General features: G+C 43.9%; 1 protein-coding gene across 1 annotated transcript in view; it reads left to right on the forward strand.

Annotated features, from left to right (window-relative positions):
- CDC45 (cell division cycle 45) overlaps window positions 1-19,369 on the forward strand; it is a 90,057-nt gene that overhangs the window by 62,318 nt on the left and 8,370 nt on the right. Inside the window, exon 16 of the mRNA XM_068243145.1 lies at window positions 6,856-6,974. Within this exon, the coding sequence (XP_068099246.1) occupies window positions 6,856-6,974 (119 nt within the window). The remainder of the gene's footprint in view (window positions 1-6,855; window positions 6,975-19,369) is intronic.

Below are 19,369 nucleotides of genomic sequence, written 5' to 3' on the forward strand. Positions count from 1 at the left end.
AGAAAAAAACACCCCAAGGTATTCTGTTAGGTGTATGACGAGTTCATAGAAGATTTTATTTTTTGTCAAAAGTTAGCGGAAATTGATTTTTATTGGGTTTTTTTCACAAAGTGTCATTTTTCACTAACTTGTGACAAAAAATAAAATCTTCTATGAACTCGCCATACACCTAACGGAATACCTTGGGGTGTCTTCTTTCTAAAATGGGGTCACTTGTGGGGTTCCCATACTGCCCTGGCATTTTAGGGGCCCTAAACCGCGAGGAGTAGTCTAGAAAACAAATGCCTCAAAATGACCCGTGAATAGGACGTTGGGCCCCTTAGCGCACCTAGGCTGCAAAAAAGTGTCACACATGTGGTACCGCCGTACTCAGGAAAAGTAGTATAATGTGTTTTGGGGTGTATTTTTACACATACCCATGCTGGGTGGGAGAAATTTCTATGTAAATGGTCAATTGTGTGTAAAACAAATCAAACAATTGTCATTTACAGAGATATTTCTCCCACTTAGCATGGGTATGTGTAAAAATACACCCCAAAACACATTATACTACGTCTCCTGAGTACGGCGGTACCACATGTGTGGCACTTTTTTACACCCTAAGTACGCTAAGGGGCCCAAAGTCCAATGAGTACCTTTAGGATTTCACAGGTCATTTTGCGACATTTGGTTTCAAGACTACTCCTCACGGTTTAGGGCCCCTAAAATGCCAGGGCAGTATAGTAACCCCACAAATGACCCCATTCTAGAAAGAAGACACCCAAAGGTATTCCGTTAGGAGTATGGTGAGTTCATAGAAGATTTTATTTTTTGTCAAAAGTTAGCGGAAAATTGATTTTTATTGTTTTTTTCACAAAGTGTCATTTTCCACTAACTTGTGACAAAAAATAAAATCTTCTATGAACTCACCATACTTCTATGTGTAAAAATACACCCCAAAACACATTGTACTACTTCTCCCGAGTACGGCGATACCACATGTGTGGCACTTTTTTGCACCCTAACTGCGCTAAAGGGCCCAAAGTCCAATGAGTACCTTTAGGATTTCACAGGTCATTTTGCGGAATTTGATTTCCAGACTACTCCTCACGGTTTAGGGCCCCTAAAATGCCAGGGCAGTATAGGAACCCCACAAATGACCCCATTTTAGAAAGAAGACACCTCAAGGTATTCCGTTAGGAGTATGGTGAGTTCATAGAAGATTTTATTTTTTGTCACAATTTAGTGGAAAATGACACTTTGTGAAAAAAAACAATAAAAATCAATTTTCCGCTAACTTTTGACAAAAAATAAAATCTTCTATGAACTCACCATACTCCTAACGGAATACCTTGGGGTGTCTTCTTTCTAAAATGGGGTCATTTGTGGGGTTCCTATACTGCCCTGGCATTTTAGGGGCCCTAAACCGTGAGGAGTAGTCTGGAAATCAAATTCCGCAAAATGACTTGTGAAATCCTAAAGGTACTCATTGGACTTTGGGCCCTTTAGCGCAGTTAGGGTGCAAAAAAGTGCCACACATGTGGTATCGCCGTACTCGGGAGAAGTAGTACAATGTGTTTTGGGGTGTATTTTTACACATACCCATGCTGGGTGGGAGAAATAACTCTGTAAATGGACAATTGTGTGTAAAAAAAAAATGAAAAAATTGTCATTTACAGAGATATTTCTCCCACCCAGCATGGGTATGTGTAAAAATACACCCCAAAACACATTCTACTACTTCTCTTGAGTACGGCAATACCACATGTGTGGCACTTTTTTGCAGCCTAACTGCGCTAAGGGGCCCAAAGTCCAATGAGCACCTTTAGGCTTTACAGGGGTGCTTACAAATTAGCACCCCCCAAAATGCGAGGACAGTAAACACACCCCACAAATGACCCCATTTTGGAAAGTAGACACTTCAAGGTATTCAGAGAGGGGCATGGTGAGTCCGTGGCAGATTTCATTTTTTTTTGTCGCAAGTTAGAAGAAATGGATTCTTTTTTTTTTTTTCTGTCACAAAGTGTCATTTTCCGCTTACTTGTGACAAAAAATAATATCTTCTATGAACTCACTATGCCTCTCAGTGAATACTTTGGGATGTCTTCTTTCCAAAATGGGGTCATTTGGGGGGTATTTATACTATCCTGGAATTCTAGCCCCTCATGAAACATGACAGGGGGTCAGAAAAGTCATAGATGCTTGAAAATGGCAAAATTCACTTTTTGCACCATAGTTTGTAAACGCTATAACTTTTACCCAAACCAATAAATATACACTGAATGTTTTTTTTTTTAATCAAAAACATGTTTGTCCACATTTTTCGCGCTGCATGTATACAGAAATTTTACTTTATTTGAAAATTGTCAGCACAGAAAGTTAAAAAAATCATTTTTTTGCCAAAATTCATGTCTTTTTTGATGAATATAATAAAAAGTAAAAATCGCAGGAGCAATCAAATAGCACCAAAAGAAAGCTTTATTAGTGACAAGAAAAGGAGCCAAAATTCATTTAGGTGGTAGGTTGTATGAGCGAGCAATAAACCGTGAAAGCTGCAGTGGTCTGAATGGAAAAAAAGTGGCCGGTCCTTAAGGGGTAGAAAGACTGTGGTCCTCAAGTGGTTAAGGTGCCCATACACTGAGCTAATTTTCGGCCGATCGATTAATCGTAAATCGATTGACCAATCGATCGATTTTGTGGCCGATTTCAATCGATCTGACATGATGGAAAATCTAGGTCGTTCTGTTGAGATGGGTTATCATTTTTTGCATTGGACCTAATGGAAATCTGATGGCAAAAAAAAAAGCCTTTAGATCGATTTTCAATAGATTTCATACTGAAATCTATTGGAAATCTGTTCCTAGTAAAAAATGTTCCTAAACGCATTAGATAGATCAGAGATCTATCTGATGATCTATCTGCTGCTAATCTAAGGAGTGTATGGCCTGCTTTAGTGTAACGTCGGCAGATTTACCTTACTGACGCGACTCAGGCTAATCCATGTTGTAGTAGGAGGCATCTTTTTATGTTGTTGGAGCTGCCGTTATTGCCCACCCCTTTAGTCAGCTCATTTAGGATCCTTCCATTTTCCAACTGTACTATTGTGCCGTTACAGAGGTCACCCGAATCTACCGTAAAGTGCTGGATGCGGCTGCCGTGGAGAGTGGGACGCAGCCGCCGTGCTGAGCAGGACGCAGCCGCACAGATTACGCTGCGCACTTTGATTCAGCCGCTGCCTTACGCTCTCTTTAAATGTATAGTAGATCTCTCTCTCTATCTCTCTCTATCTATATATATATCTATATATCTATATCTATATCTATATATATATATATATATATATATATATATATATATATATATATATATATATATATATATATATATATATATATATATATATATATATATATATATTCTCTATCTTGTTACAGTATACTACCAATTTTTATTACATAGTGAACTCCAGTCAGGTATTCTCAGTTTCTCAGCATGGGCAGCTCCCTTTCCCACTCAGACAAGCTGAAATTGAGAGCAGAGAGCTGTCTGTGACTAATAAACAAAGCGCACACACATAGAGCCTGCAGGGGGTGTGAAGGAGGCGTGCATAACTTCTCCCTATCACAACAGAGGCAGTGCATTCCTCTCCGGCTCCACAAAGCTTGTCAAAGAAAAGATTGGATATATTACAGAGACAGTGCAACTAGAAAAGGCTGCAGTAGCCAAATCACAATAGAACAGGTAAAGGGACTTGTAGGATAGAAGAAATAAGGCTGAGATTTTTGTTAGTCTCTTTAAGAAGAGGCTAGTGCTTGCTTTCACCACTCCTATCCCACCCTCATCTAGGTGAACTGATAGCAGGCTGGATGACAGATTTATAGATCATTATCATCATCGATGGAGGCAGGGGATGGGGCATGTGTGCAGTGTCATTGAGTCCTAATACAGTGTGGACTCTCACCAGTTGCTGTCTTTAAATGCTGTCCATAGGTTACTTTAAGTGAACCTCCAGACTAAAAATTTACTCAGCAGCACTGAAAAGGCTTTGTGTTTCTTTAACAGTTTCACAGCATCAGAACTTTGCTTTTCTTATAGAAGTCTCATTTTTAGCTAAGCTCCGCCCCATCAAAGAAAACTGCCCAGGTTTTATTTCGCTGTAGCTGTGCAAAGTATGATGGGATTTCCTATGTTGTCCACATTGCCTAGCAACTGGGAGGGGTGATCACCTCCTTTCAACCAAAAAGATGGCTGCCCGCATGAAATCAAACATTTGCCTGTTCTTTGAAAACAGGGTGGGTAAGAGATTATATTACCTATCTATTTTAATTAACATAACTAATGTAACTTAATGACCGTATGTTTGTTTTGGCTGAAGTTCCTCTTTAAGCTCTGTTATGTAGTTAAAAGAAAATTAATGATGCACAAAAATTCTGTGTGTATTGAGTGGGAAACTATTCCACCTGAGGTATGCAGGGTGGTTTGTGGTGTATAGCTCTATGCTGGAAGAAAGTCTGTATTGTTCTATGGTGTTCTGGAAACTGATCTGTAGTTTAGGTCATCCCATTTAATTAATCCCACAGTTGTAAGAATCCACAAAGACTGGCATAAAATTTGACTTCTGCTCAACGCAAATGGAAATTTTTAATTTGCTCAATGAGAGATTTTTACTTGTTTTTCATAGTTAACCGGTCTGAAGTGGAAGTTCAGACTGCAACTTTTTTATTCTGCAATATGACTTTTAACCACTAGAGGGGGCATTGTAAAAGGAGTTTAGTCACTGCTGCCAGACAACATGGTCTCTCTTTTTTCTCTAATCGTCTTTCATGTGTACCATATTTCATGCATGTGAAAATTAATTTAACAGCATATACAAAACTGCTTTTGGTTAATCTCTGTTTTGCGTGACTTCTCGGGTTTACAAAAATCTGCCGTGAATTGGCAATGTTGAAACGTGTGTTAGAATAAAGTCTAGACAGATTGAACAAGGAACTTATCCCAGAGTGGTGTCATTTATTTCCTCATTTCTGTGGCTTTTTCACCAGTTTCCTCTTGTTGAAAATGCCAGATGATGCAACTTGTGGTGTAGACATTTTGATGACTCTTGTTCTTTATCTTTGTTAAAAATAAAATTTTGACCTGTTTGTAAATGGACAGAAATGGTGGCCATTAACCATGTAGCTGTAGGGATGATCAATGAGATGCAAATATTTCTGAGTGCATGCAGATTTATGTATATTTGTATGCAAATATATGCAGCTTGAAAGTGGACCAATCAGAGCCAATCTATGACTATCCTAATAAATCATTCCACACTGTATGTCAGTCGTTTTGTAAAAAAAAAAAAAACCACATACTGATATGATGGAATTAAATCTAGTGCAGTTTCTGAGGACTAAATTGATGAATATAATCTTTATTGGTGTGTACTAAAAATCTTTTCCCTCAGTGTTTTCCTTATTAAGTGAAGCTTTCTGTCTAGCAGCTGCCAGTATTGTCATGACAGCAGTGGGCTTTCCTGGCCCGTTGATTAATTAACTTTAACCAGTGCTGCATATCCCCCTCCTTTCTAAAATAGTCTTCCTTAGAGATTTATCTTGTTGTTTTCCCCAGACATGCACTCCTCTTCCCTGCTGTCCTCACAGTAATGGCCGGTTTCCGGGCAAGCATGTTTTCCTGTATTCTCAGGGGATATCCTCTTGTCATCTGCTCACACTGTGACTGGTGACAGCCTCTGTCTGCAGAGCCATCCAGGCTGACCTTAACATTTAATGATTTGTGCATAGCAATTCAAAGTTGTGGCTGATGAAGTGATGACAAATAAAACTGTTTTTTTATTGAATGTTCATCATTTCCCTTGTTCCAATTGCCGTTTTGAAGAAAAACAATTCATAAAAAATAGTTTAAGAAAATATGCATTTAGTTCCGTCAGTGATTTGATCATACTCTTGCAAGGGCAAGGACCTCCTTCTATTGTAATTTATTTTTCTGTAGTTTATTATATGATCGGTGATGTCTCAAACTAACATAATGTATGTATTTGTTCAATAAGGACATCCAGCAGTATAGTACAGTTTTGAACTTCTCACATATCTGTTCTCCACTATTTGTTTTGTACTATGTATAGCATTATGGGAGCTGTTGGCATTGTGTATAAATAATTTGGTACTGAACTTTCTATAGAACAAGCAGGTGGCATAGTCTGTGGCCACCTTAAGGGAAGGCTGAACTTTCATTTTATCATTCCCCTTCTACATCTTTTAAATTAGACGGTTACAGCATAAAATGTGAATTCTACGAAATTACATTGGTCCTTGTGAGATGGGTGTGTACATCCAATGCACACTGCTGGCCATAAATCTCCATGTAGCACTTAGTGTGACAAGCGAAAAGCAACTACCGTATATACTAAAGTATATAAGCAGAGTTTTTGAGGCTAAAAAAGTGGGGGTCTCGGCCTATACTCGAGGCACAATATGAGGGGGTAAAAAAGCAACATGCTTACAACTGCGGAGCCCGGGTCACATATCCCGATGGGGACAACTATGAGGGACACAGTGGGAAATTGACGCAACACTGCCCGAGAGGTGCACAGCCGTAGCACACACAACTTTTATCTCTATACTTCAGAATGTAATCACTGTCTTTTTTTATTTATTTATTATTATTTATTTTTTTTATTTCAGGCTTGCTTTAAACTTAGATTTTTAGCTTTGAAACAAAACACGACTGTCAGATTCCAGGAAAGTCCTATTTAGTATTAGGACTGTAGACCCCATTGTTTCTCATCTGTTTACTTTCACTTCATGGTTAAATAATATATACTAATTAGCATTCACTTCATTAAACATTTTGTTATTTTTTATTTTTACATTTCAGACAAAAAATAAGCGGTGTAAGCTGCTTCCGCTAGTCCTGGCAGCTCCCCTGGATGTTGAGAAGGGAACGGTGTTCATGGTAGGAATTCCTCCAGAAGTGGAAAGCTCAGACAAGAAGAAGTAAGCCTTCCTGTTGTGTGTACACGTTGCGGTGCATGTGAGAGGGAAGTTGGATAATTGGATGTGATTGGTGGGGAGAGGCCGTATGCTGTCCTTCATTTGCAAGCAGTGATGTGGAAAATGCATCATTCCATACTCCTCCTCCTTGATCTGTCATCAGCATTTGATACTGTCGACCACTCCTTACTCCAGATACTTCCATCTGTAGGCATAAAGGGCCTGGCTCTCTCCTGGATATGTTTCTATCTCTATGGAAAGTCTTTCACAGTCTCTTAATCAGAATCAGTTTATTCGCCGAGTACGACAGGTATCGCACCCGGAATTTTTTGTGGTACACACGGCATGGAAAGTTTGCTACATGTGAAAGGGGCATTTAGACAATAGACAGACGGAGAGTGCAAGAAATAATAATAATGACATCTATATTGTTTAAGCAACAGCGAGATTACATAACAGGTATAACTAGATAGAGGGTGCAACCTGATTTGGGCCGCAGTGCGAGACTATCGTGTTTCGCGAGGGTGGTAGCAGGAGTTCAGCAGGCGGACGGCTTGGGGAAAAAGTATTTAAATGTCTGGTGGTCTTGGTGGGGATGGATCTGTAGCGGCGACCCAAAGGCAGGCGGTCAAAGTAGCGACTGCCGGGGTGGGAGGGGTCGTTCCGTATTTTATTTGCTCTCGACCACAGTCTAGAGGTGTGTAGGAGGTCCAGAGGTGGAAGGGATGACCCAATGATTCTCTCTGCAGTATTGATTACCCTCTGGAGCTTGAGTCTGTCACTCGCAGTGGCGCCTGCAAACCAGACAACTATGGACTCAATGGTGGCAGTGTAAAAAGTTGTCATCAGTTCCCACGGCATCCCAAATTTCCTCAGCTGCCTCAGGAAGAATAGCCTCTGCTGGGCCTTCTTCTGAACCTTGGTGGTGTTCTCAGTCCACTTCAAGTCATTGGTGATGGTGGTGCCTAGGAAGCGGACACTCGACACCCTGGAGACGTCAGTGCCTTCAATGGAGACTGGGTCGAGTGTGTGGGGGCGCCTTCTGAAGTCCACTATCAGCTCAACTGTCTTTGCTGCGTTAAGTACAAGCTGGTTGTCCTTGCACCACCTGGAGATACATTCAATCTCATTCCGGTATGCATGTTCCCTGTCGCTGCCAATAAGTCCCAGGATGGTGGTGTCATCTGCAAATTTAATGACCTTGACCGAGTTATCAGCTGATGTGCACCTGTTTGTGTAAAGGGAAAACAGGATTGGGGACAGTACGCACCCTTGCGGGGCACCTGTGTTTGTGGTTCTTTCCTGTAAGGAGCAGCTGCCAAGCTTCACCAGTTGGGTCCTGTTTGTGAGGAAGTCCTTGATCCAGGAGCACAGAGTGAGGTCAAGACCAAGTTGCAACAGATTGTCGTATAGGATGCTTGGGCAGATTGTATTGAAGGCCGAGCTGAAGTTAAGGAAGAGGATCCTGGCGTAGGTGTCCGGGCCATTGAGGTGTTCTGTGGTGTATGCCAAAGCAATGTTAATGGCGTCCTCGATGGACCTGTTTGCCCTGTATGCAAACTGAAGTGGGTCCAGGAGGGAGTCAGTGGCTCGCTTAAGGTGAGAGAGGACCAGTCTTTCCATGATCTTTATGATGGTGGGAGTAAGGGCTACGGGCCTGTAGTTGTTAAGATCCCAGATGCCTGGCTTCTTGGGGACCGGAATGATCGTGGATTTCTTAAGGCAGGCAGGTACTTTACCCTCCTTCAGTGATTTGTTGAAGAGGGAGGTGAGGACAGGAGTGAGCTGGGTTGCACAGGTTTTCAGGCAATTTGATGACACGCCGTCCGGGCCCGAGGCCTTCCTGGGGTTGTGCCTCCGGAGGTGTTTCAGGACGTCAGCTTCAAGGACTAGTAACGGGGCTGAGACCGGTGACCCCCCTGGTGGGGTTGCTTGTGTCCCGAGTGAGGTGGGTTTCTTCTCGAATCTGCAATAGAACTCGCTGAGTTGCTCGGCAAGTTCTGTGCTAGGTGTTGCGTGCTGAGGGGGAGGTTTTAGGTTAGTGGCTGCCCTTAAGCCTTTCCAGACGTCGCGTGGATTGTTAGACTGGAGGCTGAGACGCAGCTTGTCTGAGTAGTTCCTCTTCGCTCCCTTTAGTTCCCGGTTAAGGGTGTTCCTGGCCTCTCTGAACTCTTCAGGGGTGCCGGATTTGTGGGCTTCTGCCTTGAGTTTCCGGAGCCGGTGTAGCTTGCCGTTGAACCACGGCTTGCTGTTGGGGAAGACTTTGAAGGTCTTCGTTGGGATACATGACTCCTCGCAGAAGCTGATGTAAGACGTAACACTTCCAGCCCATTCCTCCAGACAAGCTGACTCCAGGGCTGACCAGTTGGTACATTCGAAACAGGCCTTAAGTTGCTGCTTTGCTTCCTCTGTCCATTTCTTGACAGTCCTTAGGGCTGGTTTAGTGGTCGCAAGCTGCCTTCTGTAGGTGGGGAGCAGGTGGATGAGGCAGTGGTCAGAGTTACCAAGGGCAGCCCATGGAGTAGCTTTGTATGCATCCTTGAGCACAGTGTAGCAGTGATCAAGGGTGTTCCTCTGCCTGGTGGGGCACGTTATGTGCTGTCTGTAGCGGGGCAGCTCCTGACGGAGGTTGGCTTTGTTGAAATCTCCCAGGATGATGAAAAGGGAGTCCGGGAGGGATGTCTCCCACCGCGTGATGGAGTCACATAGCTTGCGGAGGGCAGTTGAGGTATTGGCATCAGGTGGGATGTATACTGCGACCAGGACGAAGGAGGAGAACTCTCTGGGGGAGTACACAGGCCTGCAGTTTACGATGAGGAGCTCGACGTCCGGGGTGCAACATTTGAACAGGGTGGTGGTGTTTGTGCACCAAGCGGTGCTGGTGTAGAGGCGGATGCCCCCCCCAAGGTGCCCATACATCCAACGATGATGGGCAGTTTCAACCAAGAGACAAATCTCTCTCTAATTGAATCTGATTAGAGAGAGATTTGTTGGCTGCCCATACACCGCAGGTCGATTCCTGATCAATTTCAGCTTGAAATATCTCTTGAATTGGCCACATTTGCCGCCTCACCACTATTTTCCTGTGTGTAAATAAATGTATGTGCATTTCTACATTGCCTGTCCTGTGTCTGTCTTCAGTGCCTGTCTGTCTTCAAATCCGCTGCTATTCCCTATGCACGCAGGCCAGCATGACGCGTGTGTGATGTCACATGTGCGCTGGCGTGCTATGCGCCAGCGCCGTGTATGGGTGGATTCAGAAGAGGACGGGCACTACGACACAGGACAGGTAATGTATAAATGCACATACATATACATTTACACACATATATACATACATTTATTGCACAATGGAGGATACAGCAACTGGCACTACGGCGGCACTCAAGATAAATCGCTTCTTGCAATCCCAAAATGCATCGATTCCACCAGGTAGTAACACATACAAAGCACAGCATGCTCAGGATCCAGAAACATAGATATCACACACTGCCTCTGAAGACGCTACTGAAGCGAAACGGACGTTAGGCGGGCCGTTCTCACCACCATGCCCCACAACCTTTGCTAACCACAACGGGTATGTGCACTTTACATGTTTGTACTGCATGAATACTGTTTGCATATTGAAAGAGCCGCTGGCAATAAAGCTCTTTTTAAAGCTAGAAGCAGTGCCGGATCTTCATATATCTATTTGGTGAATGATACATACATTCATACTTGTATAAACAGTGCTGGGAGTTTGCCGGTTGTCCCGATATCGCTTACCGCACACCTGACCAACCATAATGGCCCAACATCTTGCAGCATGTCCGATCAATTAATGCGTCCAATTTTAGCCTAAAATTGGTTGCATTGTCGATCGGGCATGCACTTGGCGGCACCGATTTTCGTTTGATTATAATAATCTGAATTGGATGGTTGATCAGCTGCCAAGTCGACTTGCCTGATGTATGGCCACCGTAACTCAGATCATCTCTTCAAATCCTTTCTGTGGGGGTACCTCAAGGCTCTGTCCTTGCCTCACCTCCTCTTTTCCATCTACATTCAGTCTTGGCAACTTAATCAACTCATTTGGTTTTCAATACCACTTATAATCAGATCATACGCAACTGTACCTCTACGCCCCAGACCTTAACTCCCTTCTCGCACGTGTTCCCAACTGCTTGTCTGCTATATCCTCTTTCATGACCTTTCGTTTCTTAAAACATGGCGCACCGAGGGTTAAACCTTAAGTTTTATTCAGTTCAATATAAAATATAAATAGCAGCGCAATACACATATGACATGACAGTGCTGTACATTCATGTGTTCATGTATGACACACAATATACATTGTATGTGAGCAAGGGGCACGTAGGTGTTGTGTAAGCAAACTATTGCTTACACATCCATTTGCAAACCCTTAAACCCTAACCTACAAAGTTCTTCAAAATTTCTTTTCCCTGAACATCTCCTCACTTGTTTCCAGATACCAACCCAACCGCTATCTCTCACGCCCTTCTTTCGTCCTCCTCTAGAACAACATCCTCTCATTCATGTGTCCAAGATTTCACATGTGCTTCACCCCTCCTCTGGAATCCCCCTGCCACAACACATCTCTCAAATACTTGGAAATCTTGAAACGCTCCTTCATGGTAATAGTGATCATTACTAGATAGCCTAAAACACACTGCCTGTAGGTATTATTGTATACCACCCCACCTCTTGTCTGTCTCTACACCCCCCTTTCCCCCCTTGCCTCCCCCACTTCCTTTAGACTATAAGACCCGTTTGGGTCTTGGAATTTGTTATATATTAATTATGTTACTTTGTCGCTGTAATTACCATTTCTGTATTTTGTATATTGGTGTAAACCATTGTCAGTATTATGTAGCCCATGTTTTTTTTCCCTACTTTTGTACAGCATCACGGAATATGTTGGCACTTTATAAATCAATAGAAATCCATACCTTTTATTCATATCTCCTACATAAGATTACTTGCATAATAAGAATGCTGTAAAAATGTCTCTTCTTTCTGAAATATTTGCAGTGTTAGGCATTTTTATGATCAGAGCTCCATGTATAAAAATTAAGTGTCTCGCTTATCCCCATGGGGAGAAAAAAATGAAGTATTTTTGGCAAATTTGACCCTGGCGGAAATATATATCAAATCTGTCTACATGTCAGCATCACGCTATCATTCGTTTGTGTGCATATAAACCACATTCCTCCCTGTATTTATAACTAGATAGAAATGTGTCCTTCATTTCAGTAACACTGATGTATTATACACTTGAAAAATATATAAAATGATGTTAATTTAGTTCATGGATGAGGAGAAAGCCAGCCTCAACAGGTTTCACTACCTGGAATTATATGTAGGTGCAAATAATTAAAACCTCATAATATAGGTTCTCGAAAGAACCTAATTTAAACCGGAGTTATTCATTTTGACTTGGTCTGTTATGTATATGGCATCAGCATGCCTAGGTCAAAAGAACAGTCTGGGGCCTTCAGAAAGGAGGTTATATAGTTGTCGATAACCACAATTGGACATTAGTCTTTCCTCAGTCCTGGAGATCAATTACCAGTGGAGAGGATTTTACCAAAAAAAAATTGGCATCTTGCCCCAGTTTGGCTGTCTCAGCAAGTTCAATTCAAATTTAGAATGCCAAGACTTTGTTCCTATCTGTAACAAGCACAATTTCGCTCAAGCATTTTTCATTGTATGCCGTGTGCTGTAACGTGGAAGTTGACAAGTGTTCACATGAGCCATTTGCAAAAATGTTTTCAGATGCGTTGCATGGTGACGCAGACTGTACTGTGAACTGTCATGAGAATGCAGACAGCCGACCATGTGCAATGTATCAGATCTGGCAGCACCACACATAATGTGAATGAGTCCTTAGTAATTAAAGAAGTCTCTTAGAATTCCAGAATTTATATCATATGAATTACGAGTGCTGTTTATGTCAAAATGCATTGGAAGTCTACTATTAGAAAGAAGCTCACTGCACAAATAAATCCACATGGGACGTGTAGTAGGAGGGAACCTATGCTGTCCAGGAGGAACAAGATTAAAGTATACTCTCATCTAGATAAATACCAGGGCTTCTGGAACAGTGTGCTCTGGACAGATGAGGTAAATATTATTTGACCTTGGTACCAGCAAACATGTTGGTCAAAAACCATAGACAGAATTTCACCACAAGCATCTCAGTCTATTAAAGTGGACCCAAATTAAAAATACAAGATTTCAGAAATAAAATCTATTTTCTAAATTATAATAATAAATAGCAGCCTTTTTTCAGCTGCATGATGACAAATGTAAAATATTTTACATTTATTGGAGGAACCCCTCCCTTCTTTTCAAATTGCCGGGATTTTTCCGGCAAACTGGTGGAGTAGATGGTGTCTGGCAATGGAGGAATTGCTAATGGCTGCCCCCAGTATAACCCTAGTTATGCAAAGAGAAGGGTGAAAAGCATGCACTGAAATGATCATAGGTTTGAAGGAGTGTTTATTTATCTTTGTATGTGTCAGAGTGGTGCAACTAAATATTTTTAATTAAAAAAATATTTGGTTTGGGTCCACTTTAAGTATGCTGGAGGCAATGCTATGGCTTGGGACAACACTCCATCAGTAAATGACTGACAACAGATGAGCAGTCCTGGAATGGCAAGTTGGAAATCCCGTTGTGCTGTGGTGTGATTTGAAATTGAGGTGGTTTATGCCAGAGGGAGCCATGCTTCATATGAGAGCCAAGTTTGAACTTCCTTTTTCCACAGAAGATTTTTTTTTTTACAAAGTTATTTCACTATGTAACTACACATTGGGCTTTCTTGGCTGTATAGCACAAGCGTCTGTAAAATGATTTGTTTTTCAGCTACCTTTTTCATATAGATATGCCTCTAGCTACGCTGTCAGTACCCATGAGAAGAAAAACAAAAGTTCGCTTTCTTAAAACAGAAAGAATTTGCGATAATTCAGTTGGAGTGAGCTTGAGGTGTCTCCCAGAGCATCACTGCTGAATATTTACAAATTAACCATTGTTGCCCTTAGAAGCTAAACACACCTCCAGAACCGCTGGAAAGCAATGATGTGTCAGCTTGTTAATTTGTACAGAGCCATAATAATCCAACATGCATACAGACTGTTTCGGATTGTTTGATCCTCATCAGTGCATGGAATAATTTGGCTCTATGCAGTAGGGCTTGTAACACCGAGAGGTACAGACTAACCAGCAAGCTCATGGTGACCCAGAACTCATTGGAGTGTGTAAGGGACTACAATGGTCCTAAAAGCCCCCTTACTAAGTGTGACGGACATTACGGAAAGTTGTGCGCAAAATCGCCATCGACTTTCGTATGGCCCCACACAGTTACTGTCAGCCCTGGGTAGAATAAAAAATGCCTTTCTTTGCTCTTCTTCTGAGAGCATGGCAGGAGTACAGCCTTCCCCCCACATCCTGTGTCAGGAGAGAAAGTCACATGTGGCTAGCTTCCCTGCCGAGAGGCCATTTGGTTACACAGCTCATCTTTCCCCAAAAGGAAAACCTCCTCAAACTGGTTGAGATTCAAATTTCCCTCCAAAAACTCATAGCTTCACACAATGGGAACATTTACTTTATTAATAATTCAAAATAGGTTTGGCACAGCAAGACCAAAATTACATTTTCTGATACCTAGGAAACAGTTCTATCGTTCACCTAAAGTGCACGTTTCTAGCTATCAGGGATCCATATAGAAACCACTTTATCCGGCCTGCGTAGAGCAAATTCGACAGACTAGGCGTGTATAGACTCCTTTAATACAGAGTCGCATGCTGCTTATGAATATGGTCGCGCATTTGCGATGCACCCATCTGGGGCGGAATTACACAAATTATTAATAATTGGTACATTCCTTGCTCCAAGTCTGGGGGTGGCAACCTGACTTTCAGGAGTTAACCCTGCCTCAAACACACCTACTTTCCAGGTAGTGACCGCCCCAAAACTCTGGTCAGTAAAAAGCGTTTGCAAGGAACTCCTCCCAGTTCTTCAATTCCCATCTACCAGGAAGGTCTAGACATGTGCTCAAGGAGAACCGGGCGCATGTTGTGTACAAAGACTTTAACCTGAATGCCTACTTTAAACTGGACCATTTTCTTCATTTTTCAAATGGACTGCTCAGCTAACGAAGTAAGAATTTTCTGATTTTATTCCTTTTATTTTTAAGCTCTGTGTTTTATATGTTAATGGGTGTATATAACTGTATGTAATGCATTTGTGTTATTAAACGTTTAAAAATCGTTTAGCAGTTATGACCTGTTGCTGAACATACACAATCGTACCTATTCTCCTGAACTCGCTACCCTGTGTTTAATAGAAGTATACATTTATAACCCGTATGCGAGAACCCGGCCCAGACATAACGATCTGACCCAGATTCTTGCATACTGCTAAGGGTTAATATAGCGTTCTCGAAGTCCTAGTAAAATTACAGTAGCGGGCTGTGTAACTCGCTTGGTGGCAGATCTTTGAATTGTATATGTGTGTGGAGTGATTCGGTTGGTATCAGAACGCTCCCTTCGCGAGTCAGTTCATCAAATTGCGAACGCGGGTTACCCTTTGTGATGAACAAATGACCGTGTGAGAGGATTTCTGACGCTGATCGATTTACCCCATCCGCAGACCGGCCTAGCGGTCTGTGACATTTGTTTGGCAGCTTTTTGGGATTTGTGTATGTTCAGAACATCAACGGCAACGTTATTTGATTAACCTGCCAGAACAGATCAAAAATCTGTGGTCGATAACCGGTGCATTACTATTTATATAGACTAAACGTGTAGCACAGAGTTCCCCCCCAATCTCTTTTCCTATCCTATCTTTTATTTGGCAAAAATGGCTGCAGCAAGATACAAGAAAATGTCAGTGGCAGACCTAGCAAACTTGTGTGAGGAAAAAGGCATTATGACGTATAGAAAAAAGAAATCGCAATTGATCGAGGACTTGTTGCGACTGAATACCCAGCCGGAGCAGATGCTGGGAGAGCACACTCCTGGTTCAGACGGGGCTGTAACTGGGGCAGAGGAAAGTGAGCGGTTGGAGCAAAGCAACCCACTTCCAGACCCCAGAGGAAAACGGTACCGCATCTGAACCGGTCGCTGTAACTGCTGAGGAGCATGGTGGCCGGCAGGAGCCCGCCCATGCCAACCTGTTCTGTGTTCCTGATGCTGGAATGCAACCTGGATTACAAAGGCTGTTGGAGACAAATCCTGAGCTGTACATGCAGATTGTCAGAGAAAATGCTGACCGTGCAGAACGCCGGGAGCAGGCGGAACGGGAAGCCTCCGAGCGCCGGTGGTTTGCTGAGAGGGAAGCGGAAAGAGAGGAGAGAGCAGCCGCACGCAGACATGACCTTGAAATGGCCAACCTGCGAGCGCAAGGCCAAAATCCCTCGCAAAGTGCTCCGGAACCCCGGCCCACAGCAGGCCCGTTTGGGACTCCAAAATTTAAGTTCCCTGAAATGGAGAAGGGAACCGACCCGGACACTTATTTACACTCATTTGAAAAGACTTGCCGTCAGCATCATCTGCCCCAGGAGCAGTGGGCGAGATATCTGACACCCAACTTGCGGGACAAAGCGCTTGAGGCATTTGTGGACTTACCCGCTGAGAAAGACAATGACTATGAGGCGATAAAAGCTGCAATTATCGCCAAATACCAGTTGACCCCAGAGGTCTATCGCAAAAAGTTTCGCTCCCTGCAGAAAGGCCACACCGACTCTTACACCGACCTGGAGAGTCGCCTGCTGACTGTGTTCAGGCAGTGGTCACGGGGCCTCAAAAAAGACTCTCACCAAGGTCTGGAGGACCTCATCGTGCAGGAGCAGTTGCTGAACTGCTGCACTCCAGACGTCCGGCAGTTTGTCTTGGAGCGGAAGCCGGACTCCGCCAAAACTGCAGCAGAACTTGCAGACACTTTTGTGGCCACCCGTGTGCCGGACAGCCGCAAACCTCCAGCCCAGAGCTGGAGAGGGGGGAGACCTATGCAACCTAGCTCTCCTCCCTCTGCTAACCGTGGGAATCGGGTCCCACAGCCACAGAGCCCGGATGCTGCACCTGCTACTCATCCGCCTGATGCCACATATGTTCCGAAGTGTTACTACTGTGGACAGCGAGGACACCTCAAGTCTGCCTGCCCCGAGGTGAGGACGCCGTCTCCAGAGCCTAGCGCAGAAGTGGCTAGCGCATCCTCTACTGCACACGCCTACCTCGTCATGGGAGCAGCAAATCCTCGACTTTCCGTAAATCATCAAGTCGTGGAAGTTAACGACCAGATCGCTGTTGGTTTCCGCGACACAGGCGCAGAGCTTACCTTGGTTCGCTCTCATCTTGTAGCCAGGGAGAATTTCCTGCCTAATGAGCGTGTCACACTTGTGGGAGTTGGTGGCACACACGCACGCATCGCCAAAGCTCGTGTTGTTCTCGATTGGGGAAGGGGCCGCCAGTCAAAAGTTGTGGGGGTGACAGATGACATCCCAGTGCCTGTGCTGTTGGGCACCGATCTTGGCACCCTACGATCCTTTTATGAACCTGTGATCAACACCCCGGATTGCCAGTCTGGACCCACTCAGGTACTGTACAAGCTTGGGGTGGGACAGAGGGAGGCAGCAAGGGTAATGGTACCTAGCCCTCCTAGGGAAGGAGGCAAGGAAGCGGTACCTGTTTCTAATGGACAGCTGTCTAATCACGGTTTGTCTGGTTCTAAACCTGTCACTGTTGTTCCAGATACCTGTGTACATGATGTGAAAAATGAACGTAACTGTGATGTTAATGTTGTACCAGATGTTGCTAATAGCTTTCATGCTGAATCTCACAGTGCTAAAAATGATGTATGTTTAAATGTGACAGTCTCTAATCTAAGAGGTAACAGTCTTGTTTTGCCTGGGTCATATCCGTCCAGGGCAGTGGAAGCAGGCCAGGTGTCAGAGCAGGCAGCTGGGGGCCTAGACCTCCCTTCCTGCTATGACAGCCAGAGTGCCCCACCATTGTCTGCTGTTAACAAACAGCTGGTGGAGACAGGCCGTTCCTTCCCTGTCTCACCCTTGCATGTCTTCCCCTTGCAGAAGCAACCCAGTGCAAAACTGCCCAGAGGTCCACCCTCTATCCTTCCTGGAGAAGGGGCAAGCCTCGCCACCCAGGTGAAGGCTGATTCGTTTTTTAAAATGTGCTCTAATGTCCACCTAGGTTGTGCTGACCAAAATGTTGTGCCAAGGTGTAGTCAGTTAGAGCAGGGGTATGCCACGCTGCTTCCAGATTCGCAGACTGACACCCGAGAGTCAGAAAGTGACCCGGATGTCAGCCAGCGACTCTCTCCCTTACAGGAAGCGCTATGCAAACCCAGCCAGGCCTTTAGAGGTAAGCCTGTTGGTGTGCATCGCACCGTCCGCAAAGCGGACACTGGGACACACCGGACCATGAGGCCTTATGCTTCTGGTGAGTTGTCTAAAGGGCAGTCAGATAAGAAGTCGAGAACCCGTTCAGTAGCTAAGCGGCGCGTAGAGCGGGTCATGCAGACCCACTCTGTGCGTCCGACTGGTAGGGGGGAGATGTGACGGACATTACGGAAAGTTGTGCGCAAAATCGCCATCGACTTTCGTATGGCCCCACACAGTTACTGTCAGCCCTGGGTAGAATAAAAAATGCCTTTCTTTGCTCTTCTTCTGAGAGCATGGCAGGAGTACAGCCTTCCCCCCCACATCCTGTGTCAGGAGAGAAAGTCACACGTGGCTAGCTTCCCTGCCGAGAGGCCATTTGGTTACACAGCTCATCTTTCCCCAAAAGGAAAACCTCCTCAAACTGGTTGAGATTCAAATTTCCCTCCAAAAACTCATAGCTTCACACAATGGGAACATTTACTTTATTAATAATTCAAAATAGGTTTGGCACAGCAAGACCAAAATTACATTTTCTGATACCTAGGAAACAGTTCTATCGTTCACCTAAAGTGCACGTTTCTAGCTATCAGGGATCCATATAGAAACCACTTTATCCGGCCTGCGTAGAGCAAATTCGACAGACTAGGCGTGTATAGACTCCTTTAATACAGAGTCGCATGCTGCTTATGAATATGGTCGCGCATTTGCGATGCACCCATCTGGGGCGGAATTACACAAATTATTAATAATTGGTACATTCCTTGCTCCAAGTCTGGGGGTGGCAACCTGACTTTCAGGAGTTAACCCTGCCTCAAACACACCTACTTTCCAGGTAGTGACCGCCCCAAAACTCTGGTCAGTAAAAAGCGTTTGCAAGGAACTCCTCCCAGTTCTTCAATTCCCATCTACCAGGAAGGTCTAGACATGTGCTCAAGGAGAACCGGGCGCATGTTGTGTACAAAGACTTTAACCTGAATGCCTACTTTAAACTGGACCA

This window comes from Hyperolius riggenbachi, chromosome 1 (genome assembly GCF_040937935.1).
Source record: "Hyperolius riggenbachi isolate aHypRig1 chromosome 1, aHypRig1.pri, whole genome shotgun sequence".
NCBI lineage: Eukaryota > Metazoa > Chordata > Amphibia > Anura > Hyperoliidae > Hyperolius > Hyperolius riggenbachi.